This window comes from Martes martes, assembly GCF_963455335.1.
Source record: "Martes martes genome assembly, chromosome: 9".
Classification (NCBI taxonomy): Eukaryota; Metazoa; Chordata; class Mammalia; order Carnivora; family Mustelidae; genus Martes; species Martes martes.
The window spans coordinates 30,152,968-30,177,464 of NC_137896.1; the positions used below are offsets into that span (position 1 = coordinate 30,152,968).

General features: G+C 42.5%; 1 protein-coding gene and 1 pseudogene across 2 annotated transcripts in view; both read left to right on the top strand.

Annotated features, from left to right (window-relative positions):
* The first annotated feature begins 8,360 nt into the window (after window positions 1-8,360).
* Window positions 8,361-24,497, top strand: part of CDS2 (CDP-diacylglycerol synthase 2) — a 53,440-nt gene continuing 37,303 nt past the window's right edge. Inside the window, exon 1 of the mRNA XM_080813179.1 lies at window positions 8,361-8,543. Coding sequence (XP_080669305.1) covers window positions 8,487-8,543 — 57 coding nt within the window. The 5' untranslated portion in view covers window positions 8,361-8,486. The remainder of the gene's footprint in view (window positions 8,544-24,497) is intronic.
* On the top strand, window positions 9,576-23,256 carry LOC308349843 (ATP synthase F(0) complex subunit C2, mitochondrial-like; annotated as a pseudogene). Its single transcript has 2 exons — window positions 9,576-9,661; window positions 22,811-23,256. The product of its transcript is annotated as an ATP synthase F(0) complex subunit C2, mitochondrial-like (transcript).

Here is a 24,497-nt window from a genome sequence, read left to right on the forward strand (position 1 = left end):
CTCTGTCACATAAATAAAAATTGTTACAGGTTGGATATCTTTCATATATATATATATTTTTAAGATTTTTTATTCATTTATTTGACAGACAGAGATCACAAGTAGGCAGACAAGCAGGCAGAGAAAGAGAGGAGGAAGCAGGTTCCCTGCTGAGCAGAGAGCCCAATGTGGGGCTTGATGGGATCATGACCTGAGCTGAAGGCAGAGGCTTTAACCCGCTAAGCCACCTAGGTGCCCCCTTTCATGTATATATTTTTAAAGATTCTTGACCATTGTATATTTTCATCTTTTCTCTTAAACTCTTTTTACTATTGATTGCAAGGAGCACTTTATATATTAAGCATTTCTCTTACATATATCCCCCCCCATTTTGTTATTTTTCTTTTACTTTGGTTATAGCATTTCCCTTTAATTGTGTTTGCTATCTTATTTTGGTCTGTAGAATTAGTTTTTCTACCGTGTATCTCAATATAGATTTAGTTTTATTTATGCTGTCTGGGGAGTTTAGTTTCCCAAATCAGAAGATTTATGTATTGTATCAATCTAGAATATTCTCAATTATTAGTTTCAAATATTGCCTTTCCCTACTCTAGTCTCTCCCTCTGGCAATTCAAATGGATGAATGTATTTAACTGAAAGTAAGATAACGTTACGGTAAGATACACCATTGTTTTATGTAGCACAAGAAAAGAAATGTTGAACCATCACACAATGCTATATCATTTAGAATTTCTACTTTTTTTAAAAGATTTTATTTATTTATTTGGGAGAGGTGTGAGAGAGAGAGAGAGAGAGAGAGAGCGTACACAAGCGGATAAATGGCAGAGGGAGAAACAGACTCCCTGTGGAGCAGGGAGCCGGATATGGGGCTTGATATTGAGACTCCAGGATCATGACCTGAGCTGAAGGCAGAGGCTTAACCAACTGAACGACCCAGATGCCCCTAGAATTTCTACTTTGTAATTATTGGAAGAACTTTTAGATCTAGGGCCCTTGGGTGACTCAGTGGGTTAAAGCCTCTGCCTTCGGCTAAGGTCGTGATCCCAGAGTCCTGGGGTCGAGACCTGCATCAGGCTCTCTGCTCTCTGCCTGCCTCTCTACCTAGTTGTGATCTCTGTCAAATAAACAAAATCTTAAAAAAAAAAAAAAAAAAAAACTTTTAGATCATTTAAAATATTTGTATCATATACTATTCTTCTGCATACAAAAACATATAATCAAGATGAATTAAGGCATTCTTAATATTTCTCCACAGTCTTTCACAGTTGCTGATACTGCTGTGTTTCCATATGCTAGCATACCCTTATCACAGGTGTTGATGCATCGTTCTCAAAAGTGCTACACTCTTGTCTCTGGAATCTTTTCCAAGTCTGTGCCACCCGTTTGTGAATTAAAAAAATTTTTTTTATAAGTTTTTAAAGTCAATTTAAACAAAACAAGAAAGCAGTACACCCATTTCTCCCACTCCCACCCCTCACCCCTGGTAACCATAAATCTGTTCTCAAGTTTTTTTGTTTTTGTTTCAGTTTTAGGCTCCAAACAGAGATCTTGTGCTATTTGTCTTTCTCTGTCTGATTTATTCACTTAGGGTAATGCTCTCAAGATCCAACCATATTGTTGCAAATGGCAAGATTCCACCCTTTTTTGTGGGTAAATTATATTCTGGTATATGTGTGTGTTACAATTTCTGTATCCCCCTTAATTCATCAATGGATACTTAGGTTGTCTATACCTTGACTAGTGTAAATAAAGCTGCAGTGAATGTGCAGATATATATATATATATATATATATATATATATATCTTTTCAAGTTAGTGTTTTCATTTTCTTTGGTTTAATATCCAGAAGTAGAATTGCTGGATTACATGGTAGTTCTATTTTTAATATTTTCAGGAACTTCCATAGTTTTACATTGTCATTATACCCATTTACATTCCCACCAATAGTGCACAAGTGTTCCCTTTATTCATCTCCTTGCCAACACTTGTTTTTTTTGTTTTTTTTTTTTTGATAATAGGTGTGAGGTGATATTTCATTGTGGTTTTGATTTGCATCTCCCTGATGGTTAATGATGTTGAGCATCTTTTTATATGCCTGTTGGCCATCTGCATGTCTTCTTTGGAAAAATGTCTATTCAAACTTTTTGCCCACTTTTTAAATTGAATTGTTTGGTTTTTGTTATTGTGTAAGATTAGCCCCTTATCCTTTACATGCTTTGTATTTATTTCCTCCCACTCAGTAGGTTGTCTTTTCATTTTGTTGATGGTTTCCCATTGGTAAATTTTGATACGGGTACTTTCTTAACTTATGTATGATCAACTATCCTTTGCATACATTTTAATATCAAAACATAATAGGTTTCTCCATTTGTATTTTCCTTACATAGTTCTCTTAGAGTCTTCATTCCTTTGCAAAATGTGGAATCTGTTCACTCCAGAGAGGAACATTTGCTTTACTAACAACAAATGTACACTCGGCTACTCTGTTTCTTTGCTTTTTGCTTACATAATTACATTTTGGTCTAATGCCAGATCTAAGTGTAATTACTTTGAAGGCCATTTTAAATGGCAATTAAACTCCACCAATGTGGCACCCAATCAGTTGAAATAAGGGCATATGAATGGCAATGACCTGTCAGAGAAGTCCTTCCAAGGTAATAGAATTTTATCAGAAAAGCTAGCTGTTTGGAGAGTGGAAGAAAGAGCCTGAAAAGAATAGTATGTTGAAAAAGGATGCCAGATGTTCCGGTAGTAGTTTGTTTTACAATTCAAAGATTTTTTTTTTATGGGTACTCTCCCCCAGTTTTATTGAGATATAATTGACATATAATAATAGAACTCAAAGATTGATAAGTCTGGGACACATTGATAAAAGGGGAGACTGGTGCAAGGTGACAGTTGCAAAGGAAAGCAGGAGTGACAAGCTCATAGGACTTTGCAAGTGCAAGGGGAAATTATCAGAAGATCTAATGTATGTGTGTGTGTGTGTGTGTTTTAAGCTTTTACTTATTTATTTGACAGAGAGAGAGATCACAAGTAGGCTGGCGGGGGGGGGGGCAGGGGAGGGGGAAACAGGCTCCCTGCTAAGCAGAGAGCTTGATGCAGATGCTGGGCTCAATCCCAGGACCCTGAGATCATGATCTGAGCAGAAGGCAGAGGCTTAACCCATTGAACCACCCAGGTGCCCCTCTAATTTGTGTTTTAAGAGGATCACTTTAACATCTGGTAAAGGTACTGTTCCAATCAGTGAGAGAAACAATGTATTAAGTAAACTATCAAACTTGACTAAATGTCTAGGAAATAATAAAGCTATAGACTCTTCCTAACAACTGTTCACCAAAGTAAATTCCAGATAGATTAAGGAGTTAAAATTCAAATAAATAAATTCAAAATTCAAATCAATATTGGCTCAGTCAATAGAGCATGGGACTCTTGACCTTGGGGTTGATCCCCTTTTTAAAACTAAAATCTTTAAAAAATTTTTTCAAATAAATATAAACCCAATAAGATGTATAAAAGTCTTTTGGTAAATATATATGAGATCTTGCTACAGGCTTCTAAACATAAAAGGATAATCCCCATGAAACTAAGGAATGAATACTTAATGACTAAGTTTTAAAACTTCAGTATGGCTAAGAGCATTGGGTTCATTAGTACATTTTATGTTTCCATGACAGAGAATCAGTTCAAAGTGATCAAGAGAAAAGGGGACTTTATGCATCCAAACAAAAGCCGGAAGTAGCTAGCTTACAGTGTCCAAGGCTCTATCTTAGTAAGTGTATGAACAAAATGGTTAGCCACATTACAAAACAAAAAAGAGTAAATTAAAGGGTGACAGAATTTTAATCTACCAAATTAATGAAAATTATGTCAATAATCAAGGAAGTGGGCACTTTTATGCATTGAAGTTTAGAGTATAAATTGTATAATTTCTCTGGTAGTAATTTGGTAAGGTATATGAAAGTCTTCAAATTTTATTTATTCTTTGACACCCAAATTCAGTCTCTAGGGTTTTTTTCCTAAAGAAGTAATCAGAGGTACTTACCAAGAGGAAGCACATTTAAGAATATGTCTTATAGAGGGGCATCTGGGTGACTCAGTTAGTTAAGCACCCAACTTTTGATCTCAGCTCAGGTCTTGATCTCTGGGTTGTTAGTTCAAGCCCCGTGTTGGACTTTGGACTCCATACCAAGCCTGGAGTCTATCACATTAAAAAAAAACAAAAACAAAAAAACAACTTCCAGAATTATTAAAAATTCCTCTAAAATTGGAAATAACCTTGAGGTCTAACAAATGTCATTAGGTAAATTATGGTAAATCACAAAATGGAATACCAAACAGCATTTCAAATACCATTTTTTTAAAAGATTTTATTTATTTATTTGACAGAGATCACAAGTAGGCAGAGAAGCAGGCAGAGAGAGAGAGGGGGAAGCGGGTTCCCCGCTGAGCAGAGAGCCCAATGCAGGGCTTGATCCTAGGACCCTGAGATCATGACCTGAGCCGAAGGCAGAAGCTTAACCCACTGAGCCACCCAGGCACCCCTCAAATACCATTCTTAAAGAACATTTAATGATAAAAAGAAAAGTCAGGTTAAGAAATGGTATAAATAGTAGCATTCCAATTTTCTAAAATTGTTACATCTGGAAAATGGAATGAAAATGCAGTAATATAAATAACAACAGTAGTTACCCATGGCCGATAGTACCACTAATGATTTTAATGTTTTCCATTATACATTTATGCATTTTCCACACTTTATCAGACATGTATTATTGATCGGAAAATGTTAATGAATGTTGGGAGAGAAAATGCTGTAAACTATTTCATATAATTTCTGGCAAATTTCTTTATAAGGTGATACCATGTATTAGAGTGAGTCTCAAGTCTAGCTGCCCCTTAGAAACACTTGGGGAGGAGCACCTGGGGGGCTCAGTCAGCTAAGAGTCTGCGTTTGGCTCAGGTCATGATCCTAAGGTCCCCTGAATGGAGCCGGGCTTCAGGCTCCCTGCTCAGCAGAGAGCCTGCTTCTCCTTCTCCCTCTGCCCCTCCCCCCTGCTCGTGCTCTCTCTCAAATAAATAAAATCTTTATAAAAATAAAGGGAGGGACGCCTGGGTGGCTCAGTTGGTTAAGCAGCTGCCTTCGGCTCAGGTCATGATTCCAGTGTCCTGGGATCGAGTCCCACATCAGGCTCCTTGCTCAGCAGGGAGCCTGCTTCTCCCTCTGCCTCTGCCTGCCACTCTGTCTGCCTGTGCTCTCTCTCTCTCTCTCTGACAGATAAATAAATAAAATCTTTAAAAAAAAATGGGAACTAATCAAGGAATGCAATGAAAAGAAGTCCCTGTAAACAAGATATGCCATAAGACTGAAAGAAATGAGCCTAGAAGAAAGAGCTAATATGAGGAAAAGAAGAGAAAATTCAGGTATAGAGGAGGAAGTATAAAGTAATGTAAGGATCTGGGGCAGCTGGGTGGTTCGGTTAGCCAAGTATCTTCCTTCAGCTCAGGCCATGATCCTGGGGTCCTGGGATGGAGCCCTCAATTCAGGCTCCCTGCTCAGTGGGGAGCCTGCTTCTCCCTCTGCTGCTCCCGCTGCTTGTCTGTTTTTTTTTCCTCTCTCAAATAAATAAATAAAATCTTTATTTTTTAAAAAGATTTTATTTATTTATTTATTTGTCAGAGAGAGAGAGTGAGCGAGCGCACAAGCAGGCCGAGGCAGAAGGAGAAGCAGGCTCCCCGCAGAGCAAGGAGCCTGATGTGGGACTCGGACCCAGGACCCTGGGATCACAACCCGAGCCTAAGGCAGCCGCTAACCGACTGAGCAACGCAGTTTTCCCTAAATAAGTAAAATCTTTAAAAAAAAAAAAAAGTGAAGGATCAAAATTTTTCTTTGGGCCGGAGATAGGGGGAGATTTTTACTTTTCATTTCTTTCTACAGTTTATACATAGAGAAACCCTAAAGCTTGCCTAAAGGCCTATTGGTATGACTTTTCCCGGTCTGAATACCGCTCCCTGTTCTCTACAGCACTGACTTCAGAAATGTACTTGGTTTAAGCTCAGCCTGGGAGGGCTGAGAGCAATGGCTGAGAAGTTTGTTCTGACCAAACTGTGGGGCTTATCCAACCTAGTAATCATACTGTTCATTCTGAAACTGATTTATATGCAGTGCTCTACCAGCCTCCTTTATATTAGGCTAGGTTTGAAAGGCAACAGTTGATTTGGAAGGACTGATGCAGGCGTAATTGTGAGCTTTCACAATTACATACCCTAAGGGTGAGGATTTGGATATATCTCTATCTATCTCTATCTCAGAGGATGACCTTGTGGCTTTCTCTGTGTTTAACATCCTTCCTACATCTTTTAGGTAATAAACCTCGCTTAATTTACTCAAGAGGTGTCTGGTTTTTAGATGAAGTAACCACTGACCTTAGTCAAAATGGTGGTCAGAGTCCTCCAGAGATTAAGAGCTTTAAGATTACCATCACTGTGCTATTTACTTTTGTAAGGTTGAAACAAAAGACAAAATAAAATACAAAAGCAAAGCTTTCTATAAATAAATTATGGACTGAAAGGAGTGGTCTGTCATGTCTGTGGAATCCATCCCGTCCACCCCCGCCCCGCCAAAACCCACCACGTATTTGTGCAATGTTGTTGGTAGGGAACACAGCACACCAGGAGTTCAGAATTCCTCCACACCTAGTTTACCGTCACTGTGAAGCAGTTACAGGAACTTTGGAATATACTTCCAGAAATCAAGAAAATAGAATGCTTTTCTCAGAATTCTCACTACTGTACCCAGAACCCACAGCTAAGGTCAAAACTGGTAACATAAAATTGCAAAATTGCAACTCCCACCTGGCAAGTTTCTCTCCTTGTTAAATTACAGTATGCTTATGGGAAGAGACCCCATTTCATACTTGTTTTACATCACTCACAAAGCAGAGAATAGGGACCGCTGAAGGCAATGTTTGACAACACAGGTATTAACAACGAATTTAGGAAGCCAGGAGTAGGTGCAATGGTTATCACGGGCTTTGGTAACAAATATATCTGTGTTCTAATTCCTAGTGGGTACTTTGTAGTTATGAGACCTTGGTTAACTAATTTTCCTTAGGATAATTTTTTTAAAGATTTTATTTATTTATTTGACAGACAGAGATCACAAGTAGGCAGAGAGGCAGGCAGAGAGAGAGGGGGAAGCAGGCTCCCTGCTGAGCGGAGAGCCTGATGCGGGGCTCGATTCCAGGACCCTGGGATCATGACCTGAGCAGAAGGTAGAGGCTTTAACCCACTGAGCCACCCAGGCGCCGCAGGATAACTTTTTTTTAAATGATTTTATTTGAGGGAGAATGAGCAAAAGAAAGTGAGAACACGAGCGGAGGGAGGGGCAGAGGGAGAGGGCGAAGCAGACTTCCCACTGAGCAGGGAGTCCAAAGGGGGCTCAATTCTAGGGCCCTGGGATCCTTACTTGAGCTGAGGGCAGACGCTTAACCGACTAGGCCACCCAAATGCCCTTCCTTTAGTAGAATTTTAAAATCCATTCAAGTACTAAGGATATTTCACGTACACAGGGGATCCCCTGCGAACGAAGTAGGCAGCATTCCTGTCCAAGAAAAGGTCTTTCAACAGTTCAGAAGACGGAAATTTGAAAAACCGTGGGAGATCTTATCTGTAAAATAAAAATCGTATCTACTTCCCGTCAGCTTCAATGAGATAAAGCGATTAGTTAGTTCAGTGGCTAGCATAATTAACCATAAGTAGTAGAGACAGCTTGGCAAAGCAAAGCCGACTAAAGTTTGGGTTTCACTTCCTCATCACGTGGGCGTCATCCCTTACACTGGGGGCTCCTCGGGCTTTTCCAGTTCAGGGCCTAACAAGTGTCTACCTGTATGCGTGAGGGACGAGCCCTGGCCTCGGAGAACGCGAAGCCCAGAGCAAACACCAGCCTTCAGGCTACAGCTTGGAGGATGCCGCTTCTCGACTCGGCTACTCATTTTGCCCCTGGGATTCAGGGCGCCAGCGCCAGCCTTCCGCTGTCAGGCCGGAGCTCCCATTGGCTAGTCTCCTTAGGAAACACACGCCTTTTCCCGCCTCCTCACGCAGCTAGTCCAATGCACGCTTCTCCGTTCCACTCCTCCCCGCCCCCATAGCTCCGCCTCCTTGATGCATTCGCGCCATTGGTGGATCTCTGCGGCCGTGATGGCGGCGGTGCGCGTGCGCGTGCGCGCTCGCTCCGGGGGCCCTCCTCCCTAGCGGAGCAAGCTGGCCGGTGCCGGAGCATCCTGTGTGTCCGCCCGGGTGAAAGGGCGGCGGCGGCGCTGGGCGGGGCAGAGTTCCACGGCCAGCGGCCGGGCTGTGGTGGGTCCTGAGAGCCGCTCAGGCGGGGCGGGGCCGGTCGAGCGGAGTCCGCGCGCGTCCGCACTTAGCTGCCCGCTCCGGCGGCTACGCTGCTCGCCTGCCGCGACGTCGCGCCGGGGTCTCCAAGCATGACCGAGCTGAGGCAGAGGGCGGCCCGCGAGCCGGACGCGGCGCCCGAGGACAAGGTAGCGGAGGCGTCGGGGTTGGCGCGGCCGGGCAGCGGCGCCCCCCCGGAGGTCCGCGGGGCCGCGCGCAGAGGGGTCGTCTCGCTCTCTGACCCTTTGTCGCGGCCGACGGCGGCCCCGGGCAGCACCGGAGGTCTTTGGGTGGGGGGCTTGGCGGAGCTCGTGAAGAGGGAGGTGGGTCGGAACCCCGGCTCCGGGGACTGGTTGGGGATGGCATCTCCGGTGCGCAGGAAGGAGCGCACGGGAGGTTGCGCGGGGCCACCTGTCTCGCAGCGTTTGTTGGGGTCCCGTTCTAGTCCCCCACCTCCCCGAGGCCTTCCTGGTGTGGAGACATCGGGACCCCACAAAGCCTTCTTTGGCAGGAGACTCATTTGAGCCGGTCTAAGGCTCTCTGCTTCCCTCTACAATGTTATTTGGGCGAGGAGGCGGCGATCAGGACAAGGCCATGGGATTTGCCTCTTAGGAGATTTAAATTCTTTCTTGAAAGTGAGATCTATTGGCTTTAAATTAAGCAGAGAGGTCTCGACTCACGTCGTCAGCAGGTGTTGGAAGGTATACTCCCAGCGTAGGTTTCCTGCTTCAAGTGTGGGCACTGATGGGGTAGAGCAGGAGGGTAAAAAAGAGGCCATCTTGGCAGGGACGCAGCTGGTTGGGAGGTGAGGGATGAGGGGAGTAGACAGACCCCTTTCACTGAAGTGAAAGATTTGTGTAGGGGAGTTGAGGAAGGTGAGAGTGGTTGGTTCTGTGGACGTAGAATGACAGCGTAAGGGTTGAGACTTGGCGGTAATAGTTCGAGCTTCAGGAGCAGTGTATTTGGTAAATGGATCTGGTAGTGATGTGTAGAATGGACCGGGGGAGCCTGGGTCAGAATGGAAGACCCTAGTTAACTTGGGGGTTGCCAGTGGGTGTCCTGCACATGTTTTCTTTGGTTCACATGCTATTTTAAAGACCAGAAGGTTTCTCCTAACAGTGTGAATTTCAGGCCTATGTGAATAATTGGAAGATCTGCCATCATAGTCTCACCTGATTAACATGGGGCTGGAGCTGAGGAACAGCTATTGCCACCAATCCCTGTTGTCCTACACCAGGAGTACCCCAGGCCTACAGCACCCACTTATGTATGTAGCTTGCAGATTTTGATAATTGGAGGAAAGGGACGTTGGGGAAACACCAGGAAGGAAGAAAGCACAAACTTTGGGGACAGGGTGTCAACCGAGCAGTCATACTAGGATGCATGTTTGGGGTGAAAGATAATAGGGTGCTAAACTTTTTGTTACTGCTGTTGACAGTAGATCATTCAAGGAGCACTCTTCATATTAATTTTTAGAATACATTTTGGAGAAAATTTAGGGTTTCAGCCCAAGTTTAGGGGTCAGTTTCAGAGAAACAATACTTTGAAATCTCTTATCTTCCCATTAAATATTCTGGTTGGGCCTGAAAGAACTCGGCCCTATCCTGCATATATTAGTTGATGAATATTTAGATGTTTAGAGGTTGGGTAGCTCTGTTTAAGATTTAATGTTAAAGCTATGAAGACAGGGAGACAAAAGAAGGCAAAATAGCCAGGGGGGCTATAAAAAAGCTATTTGTAATAGACATACTTACTGGTGAAAACAAACACCCCCCCCCCCATGGGATTGTGAGGTGAAAGTTTTTACCTTTCCCACTCCTTGGATCCATCTCCCAGAGGAAAAGTTTCAGTTGAGTCTTAATTATTTTCTCATTCCATGTTTTAGGTAGGGAGAACATGAGGAGCTGTCCAGCTAAAAGTACCTTAAATTTTTACAACTGCCCTTGAACCGCTTGTACAATGACAGAATGCCTGGGGTTGTGAGCTCCACTAAGTGCTTGTTCCCTAAAACACAGCAGCTATGCATTCAGTTAAAAACCTGATTGATGTAGTCCATTAGCCCAGAACAAGGCACTCAGCTCCTCCCCTGCCCTGTTACTCAGTATTTCTGAAGTATGGTATTTTTAATAATAAAGATACATTTTAAGAACTGTGAAATGCTTTATGTACCTTTGATGAATGTATAGAATCTTTAAAAATACTCTATTTCATAGTTTGAAAAACCTATTTCCATGATTCTGGCTTTGCTGATATTCTTCTGTTAAAACTTAAGAAAATTAGAATAAAACAAGGCTGTTTCTTTAAAGAAATGAATTGTGAATTGAGAACTTTCTTATTTCATAGTAGAAGAATTCAGAAAATAATATCAGGTCAGTTCATTAAAAGAACTGGAACAAATTTGAGAGAGTCTTTAAAATGTTCCATTTGCTTAATGGTCGTGGCAAAATTGTTTTGTAAATAAGCAGGCAACCATTAGTTTCAAAATAATCTGGAGAATGTGTTTATTAGAAGTCAGAGGTATTTTGTTATATTTAGCATCCTAGAATGGAATTTTCAAAGCCAACTGCTAATAAAGGAAATGTTTTCCTCTGAGAACCGTGCTTATAATTTTAAAGTCCCAAAGCACAGTATTGTTGCCAAATTTAAGAAACTTGGAATTTAAGCTTTGAGAATGATCCTCTTTCCGTCCAACCGTGTTTTTCCAATGGAGGTTAGGAAAGAAAAGGATGAAACATGGGCCAAAAGATTGGCATCTTAAAATTTATGTTTGGGTTCGCATTTCAGGAGACTTTGTTTTGGAGGTTATAGTGAAGGTTTTGCTGTATTTACGCGCTGGAGTGCTCCTTAAATTAGAGGTTTACTTGTTTCAAGGCTTCCTTTGTAGATGGATGAAGACAGCATGGGGAGGAAGTAGTGACATCATTTAGAAAGGGGAGTTTAAAGTTTAACTGACAGGGACTGTGCCACTTACCAGCTGTGTAACTTTGAGCAAGGCACTTGTAAAAGCCTGTTTGTCCATCCCTAAAATGGAGGTGATAAAGTAGCATGTGTTTCAGAGGATATTCCTGTGGATTAAATGAATATGCCTATTTCAGAGGTAGGGCAGGAATTGTTACATTGTGATAGTTTATTAGCTAAGGTTGTTTCTGGCTGAAATATAGTGTTATAGAAAAAAATAATATTCACCTTCCACTCTTGTTAGATGATTAAAACATCAAGTTGTGAGTGTTTGGAGTAGTTTTTCGCTATTCATCACTTTTTAAGGAAGTTGTTAGAGACAGGGCTTGGCCTTGTATGACCTGTGTTTTCAATTCTTTTCTTGCTGAATTTTTCGATGCTCAGAATCACAGGCAGGCTTTAGTTGTAGAAGCAGCATTGCTGTATGCAGTTATCTTCCCTTCACTGCACTAGCTATAATGTGTTTGAGGACAGTTGTGAATAATTAAAAGTGTTCTTGTGATTTTAAGAATGAATTACTGAAATAATGAAATCTTATTTTAAAAGCTATAAAACTACAGATGTAGGAGAAATGCTCTATTTCAACTTCTTTTGTTATTGAGAAATACTTCAGGTATTGAAAAATCAGTAAACCTTGACTATGGTTCTTTTTAAAATTTTTTAAATTTTATTTATTTTTAAGAGAGCACGTGCATAAGCTCCCACTGAGCAGGGTGCCTGATGCAGGACTAGATCCCAGGACACTGGGATCATGACCTGAGCCAAAGGCAGATGCTTAACCGACTGAGCCACCCAGATGCCCTTGACTATGGTTCTTTTTTTTTTTTTTTTTAGAGATTTTATTTATTTATTTGAAACAGAGAGAGAGATGACAAGTAGGCAGAGAGGCAGGCAGAGAGACAGGGGGGAAGCAGTATCCCTGCTGAGCAGAGAGCCCGATTCGGGGCTCAGTCCCAGGACCCTGAGATCATGACCTGAGCCGAAGGCAGAGGCTAAACCCACTGAGCCACCCAGGCGCCCCATTGACTGTGGTTCTTTTTTTTTTTTTTTTCTTTTTAAAGGTTTTTATTTATTTATTTATTTATTTGACACAGAGAGAGAGATCACAAGTAGGCAGAGAGGCAGGCTCCCTGCTGAGCAGAGAGCCCTATGTGGGGCTCCATCCCAGGACCCTGGGATCATGACCTGAGCCGAAGGCAGAGGCTTAACCCACTGAGCCACCCAGGTGCCCCTAATTTACAGACTTTAAAAGCATGCCCAAAGAGCATCTATTTTTCTTATGTGGCTATAAAAATCAGCAAAATAGCAAAATAGCTATTATCAATAGCAAAATGAGTCTTTCAAAGTATATGTGTGTGTATATTTTCATATATATGTGTGTGTGTGTGTATATATATATATATATATTTCAGTAATGTGGAGATCCTGAGGGGAAAAAAATGGGCAGATTAGGTCCAGTTTTCCCAGTTACTGGTGGTTTATATATTTTGAAGTCCATCCCTGGGAGCAGCTGCTCAGGTATCTTTGGAAGGAACTCCCGGTGTGGTGTGGGCTCCTCACACTGAGCTGCATATGAGGCTGCTTTCTGGATGATGACTTTTAGTATCAGAACTGTTTGTTCCAGCAATAATCAGTCACTCAGTATTCCACACACCTTCTCCTCAGAACATTCACTGAATCCTGTGTCTGCTGTATACAGTCTCTGTTAGCTCTGAGGGTGGGCTGGTGTCTGTGTTCATGAAGAAAATGTTCAGGATTTTTTTTTTTTTTTTACCACTTTTGGCTCCAAATCTCCAAATATTTCATTCTTTCTCCATTGATTTGAAGAAATATAACTGCACAAAAAATGAATCTTGTAACTAATTTCCCAGTTGCAAAAGGATGCAAATAATCATCCTTTAAACTGAAAGAATGTGAGTGTTCATACGGTATCCCCCCCGCCCCATTTGCAGGGGATATGTTCCCGGACCCCAGAGGATGCCTGCAACTGCAGATAGTACCGAATCCTATATCTACCATGTTTTTTCCTAGACTTATATACCTATGATAAAGCTTAATTTGCACATTAGCGCAGTAAGAGATGAACAACAATATTGAAATAGAGTAATTATAACCATATACTCTAATAAAAGTTATGTGAATGTGTTCTCTCTCTCAAAATGTCGTTCTGTACTCGCCCTTCCTGTGATGATGTGAAATGATAAAATGCGCGTGTGATGAGATGAAGTGTGGTCAGTGACTTAGGCACCATGACTTAGAGGTTGGCTACTGTTGACCTCCTGACAGTACCTCAGGAGGATCACCTGCTTCCAGGCCCTGGGCCGACTGCTGGCAACGGGCCTGGGAGAGCAAAACTGCAGACACGGGGGACTACTGTGTTTCTGATTTGCACGCTCTTCCCTCTGCTCTAGGAGCCATGCAGGTGGACTGTATTGAACTCATTTACGTTTCCAGTAGGCTTGCAGAGTACCTGTCCTGCACACGGCTTCGTGTTCCCCATGCTGTGACAGCCTCCCTGACTCTCCTGACCCATGCTGGAGGCTGCTGGGCATGAGAAAGCACAGCCTTTCATGTGCTGTACTGCCTCTGGTTTGTGAAGGAGACGTAGAGACCCTGACTCTTGATTAGTATTTTTCCAGGGTCATCTTGGAAAAATACAAATTTGTTCCCGGCTTTAGGCAGAGCTCTTGCCTTGCAAGCCTTGTGTGTGGTGGTGCAGTGCCAGCGATGGTAGGCTGGATCCTTTAGGCAGCTCCCCACCAGTCCCCAGTCTTTGTTCTCACGCTGTTTGCCCCAGCAGTGGGGATGGCATAGGGCCCACTAAGTTGAGTGACCTTTTCAAGAAAGTTAAACTTTATTGTGTCCTTTTGACTGGGCAGTGCATGGTTCCAAATTTGAGAGGTGCAAAGGGTACACTGTGAGTTGCACCTTCTCTCTTCCCCAGTGCGCCACAGAGGCAGCGTTTTGAGCCAAGTTTCAGTGCTCGTGAGTGCCTGCTGTTGGTGCAGGATGCAATATCTCCTTCCAAAGTAAGATGTCCTTTTGTTAACCTTTTGTCAGCAAGTCCTTTGTATTAGGGTCACCGCAGGGCCAGCCCAGGACTTCTCCGGGAAGACTCTGCTGAAACAGCTGTTGAGACTTGGGATTTACTGACAATACTCTCTGCTCCTGGGTCCCTAATGTTGAGGGGATTTCTGTCATTGACCCCAGATTCCTCAGCAGGTGATTCTCAGAGCCTTCACCCCACAATCTGTTTCCTGCTGGTCCTGGTGGTTTCAGTGATGTCCAGAACATTCCTTGGTGCATATTCCTCAATCAGTGACTATCTCAAATCTGACTTCTTTTTTTCTAGACATTGACCCTCTTTCTGTCTCCTCTACAAGTAGAATCAGATTTCTAAGTTGCTCTAGGTTAAGTCCATTGGTCACTTTGTCTTCTGCTCTCACCCCATCCAGGTCATAGGTTCTAACCAGGTGTTAACCTGGATTCCTTACCTGTCGCTCTTGTATACTTCTAGTCCATCTATCCTTCCTATCCTCTGACAGCTCTGAAACCACCCTATAATTAGAGGGGAAAAAAGAATCCTGGCTATTGAAGACTATAAAGTCTTCTCTCTTACCCAGTCCCTCCTCTTGCTTGGTGCCCTGTGATATCAATCTAGGCTCTTGCTGTTTCCACTTCCTGAATTGTGCTTTTTCTCTGTCACCCCTCTCCCTACCTCTACCTATTTAAATCTTATTTTCTCAAAATCCGTTTTAGCTCTTCTCTGTCTCATTACTTCATCAGCATATATTGTAGAAATCACAGAAATGTGTACATATGAGTATGAAACCCATCTGCAGTCCCATCATGCAGGGAAACAACCATTGTTCAAATGCATGTGGTTGCACATGGCTGTAATAGCAGTTACCATGTTTGATCCGATAGCTTGCCTTTTTATGCTGCCAGAAGCATTTTCCCACACTGTTAAGGTTCGTTAAGTTCTTTTTAAGCATTATTTCAAACTTTTTCTTACCATGAAAGAAACAGATGCAAATAAACGATATTCATTGTAGAAGCACCAAAAAAAGAAAACAAGTCACCTCAAACCTGCCATTGAGAGAGAACCACATATGTTGATATTTGGTGCATATTTCTTTGTATATGCACTGCACATTCCTGTAGTATGAATACTACTGTTTTATAACTAATTTTTTAACTTAAGAATATGCCGTGAACATTGTTCAAGTCTATAAACATTTAACCAGCATCATTTTTAATGTCTATATGTCATTTCATTGTGTTTCTGTACTTGAACTTATTGAACCAATCAGGCTTTTAAGTTGTTTAATTTTTTTGCTATTATAAGCAAGCTGCAGGAAATATCCTTGTTGAAATAAAACAAAACACAAAAAGCCCTTTCTGCACATGCATATCCTTAGATAAGTGCTATGTTTAGAAATGCTGATTTAAAAAGGGATGTACATTGTCTAAGCTTTTGATACAATTAATATATTTCCTTCCTGCAGTAAATTTGTAGCCACCCCAACTGCATGAGAGTGTCTATCTTTGTGGTTTCTCCTTCCCCACAAAGACATACAGAGTATTCGCATGTTTCCTGATCTTAGAAGAGGCATTAGAGCCTAGTGGTTACAAGCCCAGAGTTCTTGGATTGCTTGGTTTATAACCTGGGCTCCCCCAATAATTTGCCTCCATTTTCTCCTCTGAATAAAGGGGCTTAGAATGAGGTTGTTCTGAGGCACTATTATGCTTTTCCCATAGGAACTGTACCTTAGAGTAACCAAATAGTTGATTATTTTAATAGAACAAATGGAAAAAGAGTGATAAAATATTAATATATTCAACTCCCCACTGAATTTATAGAACAAGACCATAACCATCAATGCTGCTACCATCAGACAACCAGATATTGGATATCTCCTGATGGAAGTACAAATTAGAGGAGGAATCTTGTCCAAAAATCATACCAGAGCCTAATCAATACTTTAGTTCTAAGGGCTAGTTTACAGGAAATTCAAGGGACAGGAGAACACATTGAAAAACACCATTGGACAAATGACCTGGTTACTTTAGAAAATACATGGCAAGGAGATATTGTGCCCCATTTTAAGAGAAGGGGGGAGCAATAGATATTATAAACCTATGCATTCAAAGACTTAAGGCATATTAATGATTTCTGGACCTGATTTGGGTCCTGATTCAACCAAATTGCTATGAAGAGGAAAAATATGTGAAAATTTGGGTAAATTTGAATATTGGAGATTTAATATAAAGGAATTGTTAATTTTTATAGGTCTGATAATGGTATAGTGATATTTAAAAGCCCCTAATTAGGAAAAAGAAACACCAATTATAAAAGAAACAGTTGGTAAATAGAGCTACATTAAAATTAAGAACTAAATGAAAAGGAAGTCTACAGATGAAAAGGAAGTCTACTGATGAGAAGATTAAAAAATGCATTTGACATAAGACTCATATCCAGAATCTATGTAAAGAAGTCCTACAAAATGAATATATAAAAAAGACAACTCAATTAAATGGGGCTCTTTATGGGGTGCCTGGGTGGCTCTGTCGTTAAGCATCTGCCTTCAGCTCAGGTCATGATCCCAGTATCCTGGGATCGAGCCCCACGCTGGGCTCCATGCTTGGCAGGAAGGCTGCTTCTCCCTCTCCTGCTTCTGCTTGTATTCTCTCTCTCTTTGTTTAATAAGTAAATAAAATCTTAAAAAAAAAAAAACAGGGCTCTTCAGGTGGTCAATAAATATACAGAAGTGTGACCAACATCATTAGTTGTTAGGGAAGTGCAAATTAAAACAGCAATGAGATTCTACTGCACACCCATCAGCATGGCTAAGATTAAGAGGACTGAAAATACTAAGGGATGACGAGTATGTGGAGTTCATGTACTGTTTGTGGGAGTATAAATTGGTAAAACCACTCTGGAAAACTGTTTGGCAAATATTTACTGACACCTATGTATAGGGGCATCTGGGTGTCTCAGTCGGTTGGGTGTCCAACTCTTGGTTTCGGTTCAGGTCATGATTTCAGGGTTGTGAGATCGAGCCCCATGTTGGCCTGGGGTCCGTGCTAAGCTTAGAGTCTGCTTGAGATTCTTTCCCTCTCCATCTGCTATCCCCTACCCGACTCATGTGTGTGCTTTCTCTCTCAAATAAGTAAAATCTTAAAAAAATAAAACCTACGTATACACAAATCCTATGAACATTCACAGGTGATTACTTGATAGAAATCTGTACATAATGTTTATAATGTTCACTAACAGACAAGTTCTAGAATATTGAAAGCAGTGTTCTCTGCAGTAGCCCCAACCTGCGAACAACCCAAATTGTGAATAATGCTGCCGTGAACATGGGTGTACAAATATTTGTTGGGATCTCTGCTTTCATTTCTTTTGGGCCTAGACCCCAAAATGGAATTGCTGGGTCATGTGGTAATTCTGTGTTTAATTTCTTGAGGAAATGCCACACTTGTGTTTTCCTGTATTTTGGAAATTCCTGTTTTAATATCTAATAATGGCAGGTATTGATTGATGTAAATTACATAGACAACTACTGAGGTCCTCAATAATTATGAGTGTAGAGAGGGAGGTTCCTGGGTGGCTCAGTCAGTTAAGCATTTGCCTTCGGCTCAGGTCATGATCCCAGGGTCCTGGGATGTCGTCCTGCAGTCAGCTCCCTGCTGGAAGGGGAGTCTGCTTCTTCCTCTTCCTCTACTTGCTGCTCCGCCTGCTTGTGCATGCACTCTCTCTGTCAAATAAATAAATAAAATCTTGAAAAAAAAAGGCAAGATCTGCAGCTTTAATGAACTGTATTACTCACCAAGGAAGAGAAGGGTTGAAGCAGTCATTGCTAATGGATGTGGATGAGGTGGGTGATACTCTCCTTTGCTCTGCATTGTCGCAGTTTGGAGGACACCTTATATGGTCGCACTAATAATGGGATCCATTATCAAGTGGTTGGTCAGACTGGGTGTTGTTTGGGGTTGTAGTAGAGCTTCCTGAACTGGCAAGCTTTCATCTTCTTGTCAACCATGGTTTAGGATGAAGAAACTACAGAGTATAGCTTTATTTCACCCTGGTTGCTACATTAAAAATTTCTTTATATGGTACTATAAGACATCAGGTCATTTTCTTTTTTTTTCTAAAAGCCTCTTATTGTTTATTCACAAAGCATATGTTGTCAGTGTGACTACTCTCAAAATACCAGTAATCTGAAGACCATACATTCCTTTTGAATTTTGATTATTGTTTTGAAATCTATTAATTCTGACCTCCTGCCACTGTTATTTGGAATGTAACTCTAAAATTTCCCCATGTATTGTTTTGTTAAAAGTCTAAAATGCGGGTGCCTGGGTGGCTCAGTTAGTTAAGTGTCTCACTCTTGATTTTGGCTCAGATTGTAATCTGAGTCTGTAGTCTGCTTGAGATTCTGCCTCTCCCTCTGCCCCTGCCTTCCCCCCACCCTGTGCTCTTTTTCAGTTTCTCCCTAAAAATAAAGAAGTCTGTAAAAAAATGTCAAATGGATTTTTTTAAAAGATTTTACTTATTTATTTGACAGAGAGAGAGAGCGAGAGAGGGAACACAAGCAGGGGGAGTGGGAGAGGGAGAAGCAGACTTCCCACTGAGCAGGGAGCTGTATGCAGGGCTCCATCCCAAGACCCTGGGATCATGACCTGAGCTGAAGGCAGATGCTTAATGACTGAGCCACCCAGGCACCTTTCAGATGGGTTTTTGAGACACAAATATTTGTTTCTTAATAAATGTTGACTGAAAACATCACATTGAGGGTCATTTGCACTGTATGAAGTTTGCATATGAACAATCTCTGTGTATCTTCCCAGGAAAATACTAACTGGGGGGGGGGGCGGTGTTGCAGGGTGTACTTGCTTGAGCCAGTCTTTTCTTCTGGTCTGCAGGACACAACTGATTCCTCCCAAGGCAGGCGGCACCAAGCCCATCCAGTTGCTAGTCCTTGTATGCAGCCTAGAGTCTGTATCGCAGTTTGATGTCCAGTAGTCTCATTGGGTCTGGTTACCATGCACTGAAGGTTATCTTCCATCCCTCTCCCCTTCAAGGACAATTATGGAAGAGGGTCGGGACGAATGGGGCAGGATAACCCAAATAAGTAAAATCTTATTTTACTTGTCCAAATTCTCTCCATTTGGACAAGGAGAGAATGAGTAGCAATGTCTGGGCTCACTTCTCTCCTGACTGGGACTTTTTCTGAGACCTCTGTGTGCTTAGATGGGGCCTGTTGCTTGATAGGCTTCATTTTAGGTTGACCGGATAGGGAGCCACACCTCCTAAATCTCATCTACCATCCCATATGTCAGATCTCAGTCCGGAACTCCTCCAGGGTAGCAGAGGGCTGCTACTTTCTCTGGAGCCTTTCTGAAGTATATCCTCTTGGCTACACTTGGTTTTATATCCTCCATCTTAGTTCTTCAATCTACACTATTATCCAGAAATTTCTTGAAATCTCGTATATGTGGTTGGTCCCTGTCCCTTACTATTTCTGCCTAAAAGGACACAGTTTTATTCCTTACTAGGCTTATTGACATTCATTTCAGTGGGATATTGAGGTCAAAAGCCATGCACCCTGTCTGCTTTCATCAACAGGAAGTTTTCAGTTTTGAGAGACTGAGCTCATCTTACATTAGAAGCAGCCAGTTGCAACACTTTTGTTGTTCCGTGTTTGGGGTGAAGGATAAACATGGCTCCTCTTGATTGATGGCACCTGTGAATTCTGGGCTTCTGCTGTTGACATTAAGAAGGGCAAGAGCTGACAACTGATCATGGGAAGTGCCTGTGTTCAATTGGAGTTGACTGATGGAGGAGAGGATGCTGGGTAGGAGATCAGGGAAGAGTCAGGAGAGGGTGGTGTGCTACCAGATCCTGAAAGAACACGTTTTTGAGAAGAAAGAAAAGCTGTGTCAAGTACCATGGAGAGGTCAAGTAGAATGGGGAGCAGACAAGGTTTTACCTTGCCAACATTATTTTGCACAATGGTCCAAAAATCCTTTCATGGAAGATGGTATCTCAGAAGGTGATAGGACCTAAGTTTTTCTGAACAGTAAACCTTTATACATTTTCCATTTTGTGGATTTTGTTAAGTTCTTATATATTTTTAAAAGATTTTATTTATTTATTCGACAGAGAAGGAGAGAGCGAGCACATGAGTACAAGCAGGAAGAGGGGCGGGTGGAGGGAGAAGCAGACTCCCTGCTGAGCAGGGAGCAGGGAACTCGATCCTAGGACCCTGGAATCATGACCTGAGATGAAGGCAGACACTTAACTGACTGAGCCACATAGGTGCCCCAGTCTTATATTTTTAAGTCTCTGTTACCTTATGAAGTAACTAGTACTGAGTGTGTTTATAACCTGTTTCTTTAAACATTACTGCAAAGTCTCAGGCTTCTTTACCAAAAAGTAGTTGCTGTCCTGTTAAGCTGCAAGTGACTGAAAACCACAAATGATCATGGCTTAAACAAGATACCAGTGTAAATACGCTTCTTCCTCACATGTCAAAGATTCAGGTTCCTTCTCTCTGGCTGTTCCACCATCCTGAGTGTGTGACTTCTAGCCCTACTACAGGATGGCTGCTGGAATTCCAGCCATCACATCCATATTTCAGCAAACAGGAAGAACGGAAGAAGAGGAAAGGCCTGTTCCTTTCCTGTAAGGACTCTTCCTAGAAAATGCACTGTTTCTGCATCCACCCCATTGGTCAGAACTCTGTCACATGTCCTTGCCTGGCTGCAAGGGAAGCTGGGAAATGCCCTTTCTAGGTGGCCATGTGCTTGATTAATCCCTGGGGTTCCTGTTATAATGGAAGGAAAGGAGAATAGATATTGGAACAAACAGAGAACTTTGAGCACTTCCAAAGGCCTGAAGATGCCTGTGAAAAATTGGCAGGCATTCTGCAAAGCAGTGAAGAAGCAAAGCTGTGGGAAGATGAGAGTGGAGAGTAGAAGTGTTCAACTGTGGCAGGCGAGGGTCTCCTCTGGTGGTGGTAGGCAGCTGGCTCACTGACAGCCAGACAAGGAGAAAAGAGGGACTGTTTTGTAGGTGTGAGGATGGGAAAGAAGGGCAGGGATCAAGCACGGGTAGCTGCCTGTGGCTTAGAGGGAGCATCCTCAAGGCACAGGCCTTGAAGATCTGTTGATGAGTGTGCCATAAATGTCTGGCAAACAAAGGAATAATATCTAGAAAACTCCCTGCAAGTCAGAAGCTCCCAAGACCCGAGGTCATGACCAGAGCCAAAATCAACACTCAGATGCTTAACCGACTGAACCACCCAGGCAGTCCCTCCTTTTCTTAAAGTCATCTTTACCCCCAACCTGAGGCTCAGACTCACAACCCTGAGATCAAGAGTTGCATGCTCTACTGACTGAGCCAGCCAGATGCCCCTAAAATGATGGTCTTAATTCTTATGAGATTGTACAGAAATGATATGTTAAAGATAGCCGGCACTGGTGCTGCTTTAACTAGATGACTTTGGATAAAAATTATCACACATGAAGCCTCTTTCCACTATTGCAATAGAAGTGTACATTCCCTAGATGTTGGAACAGCGACTTGCTGGCGGTGGCCGTGCTCTCCTACCTGAAGGGCCTAACAAAGATGCCATGGTTAGATTCTTAGTGTGATGGGGCACTTCTCTTCAGAATGAATCAGTTACTGATGCATTCAGTCTTCAAAATAATAATAGTCTTCTAAATAAGAGGTTATTGGTGGAAAAATAATCAGTTGAGAAGCGGCTCAGGGGGATTGACCAGCCAGCATGCATTCTGATTCCCTTGAGCCAGTTTTTCCAGGGGCTTCCCTCTGAAGGCATAAATCCTAAATCCTCTGTATTCCCTTCAACTGTCGGTGTGTAGTGTCCCACCCTACGTTTTTGAGTATGAGGGGAGTTAGTAGAAGCCCGAAGACCTCCTTCACTGGCTACTTTAAGTAGAATCTCCTACTGCAATCCGGTCTGTTCTGTGTTGAGGGTGACGTCTGTCACCCCCTATAGATTTGGGAGAACAAGGGCCACATGGGCTTTGTTTTCTCACAGGGATGCCAACCAGACTCTCAGTTTTCTCTTGGACAGCTGCCATTTCTATCTTCTGTCTGCTCCACAGAATTCTCTGTACAGAGAATTTTTAATTTTCACATAGTGGTCTGTTGAAAACACACTACATTGAGCACTTCTGACCAAGAACCATTTCTTCCAGAGATATCAGCCTTTCCTGGAGGCTTATCAGACAAGTGACATCTTATCGTTCTAGAGGGTCCTGCTTGAGTCCTAGGAGCTGTGGTTAGATCCTCTTTCCTAGATCTCAGGAAGAATTATCTGCATTACGAGGTTTGGTGTTCTAACACACAACTCTTAACATTTCTCATTGGTCTTAAAATATCCAGTATACGAGCTCCCTGTCTTCTGTGCACTGGGAGCAGCTCTCCTGCCACAGCCCCTCATTCCCTGAATACGTACGTCTGTGCGAAGTTCATCTCCACCCCCTTCTTGGGCAGGGGCACCTCTCAGCCCTTGAGCCAATTAATGTCTACATGCTAAAAGCACCAGAGACACTGATAGATGAGAGCCTCAGCAGCTTGGCAGCCCTGTGTCCCCTGACCTCACTTATTCCCAGCCGCAGCTGAATCAGAGCCATTTCAAGGGACATTGGCACAGCAGCCAAGTGCATGGGGGCTGGGGCTGCCATGGTAGGCGTGGCTTGCTCTGGGGCTGGAACTGGGACTGTGGGAATTTCATCATTGGTCATGTCAGGAACCTGTCTCTGAAGCAACAGCTCTTCCCCTACACCATTCTGGGCTTTGCCCTCTCGGAGGACATGGGGCTCTTTTGCCTGATGGTGGCCTTTCTCATCCTCTTCACTATGTGAAGGACCTGTGCCTCCATCTTTCTCCCGTGTCTCCTCTACCCTGTATGCTCCTTTTCTTACACCTCCCCAGGCAGCCTGGGGAAAGTGGTTAGCTCAGGGTTTGACAGAGGGAAGGCAAATAAATCCTGTATTAATAAGATAAAAGAAAATCCAAAGTATAAGAATGAGCCATTATTTGAAGTTGGAAAACCAAAGACTTTTAGTGTCCAGGGGATCAAAAGGGGGATGGAAAACCAAGATGGTCTGAGGTTTTTCAGGGTCCCCTTTTTTTTCCAGGGAAATTTTCCAGGAAAAATTTTTTCCTGGAAATTTCCTGAAGATTTTCATCTTCATTCATCACAAATGTCTTTTAGCTTTGACGAGTTTAGATAGATAATGTGGTTGGGGAAGCTGACCTCAGGGGCTGGTTGTTTTGGTTACTTTGCAGAATCTCCTGTTGCCTCCTATGGTTATCCATGTGGGACTGGGGCGTGCTCATCATTCTGACCTATTTAGCATGGTTTGGGGGCAAGGACAGAGGAAGGGCCTGTAGGGTGGTGACATTTGAGCTGAAGGAGCAGGAGTGTGTCTGGAAAGATGGACCAAGAATAAGTCAGGGGTCCCAGTGGAAAGACCTGAGGGTCAGGCCAGAAAGTTTTAGGGTGAAGTCAGCACAGAGGAGTTGAGAAGCTTAGATATATCCATTTGGCACTTTTTCAAAGTATAGAAAGAATACTTGTTTGGTGAAAAATGTGGACCTGATGGGAAAATATTTAAAAATTTAAATTACCTTTAATTTTACTACTTAGAATATAACTGCTGATAACATTTTTACTGTGCCCCGCTTATCTTTTTTCTATGGCTGCTTGGTGTTTTTCCCTATCTTTGTTAAGTAGATCATATAAGTTGTTTCTTCTTCTTCTTCTTCTTTTTTTTTTTTTTGTTAAAGATTGTATTTATTTGAGAGAGAGAGCGAGAACACACATGAGCAGGGGTAGAGGGAGAAGCCTACTCCCTGCTGAGCAGGGAGCCCAACATGGGGCTCCATCCCAGGACCCTGGGATCAAGACCCGAGTTGAAAGCAGTTGCTTAACCATCTGAGCCACCCAGGGGCCCCAGTTGTTTCTTCTTATAAGGACATGATGAACATCCTCATGTAAATGAAGTATTTCTATAGATACTCACTTTGGGTATATTTCTTGCCAAGGAATGACTAGATCAGAGGAGATGTGAACCATTTAAAGGTTCTTAATACATATTTC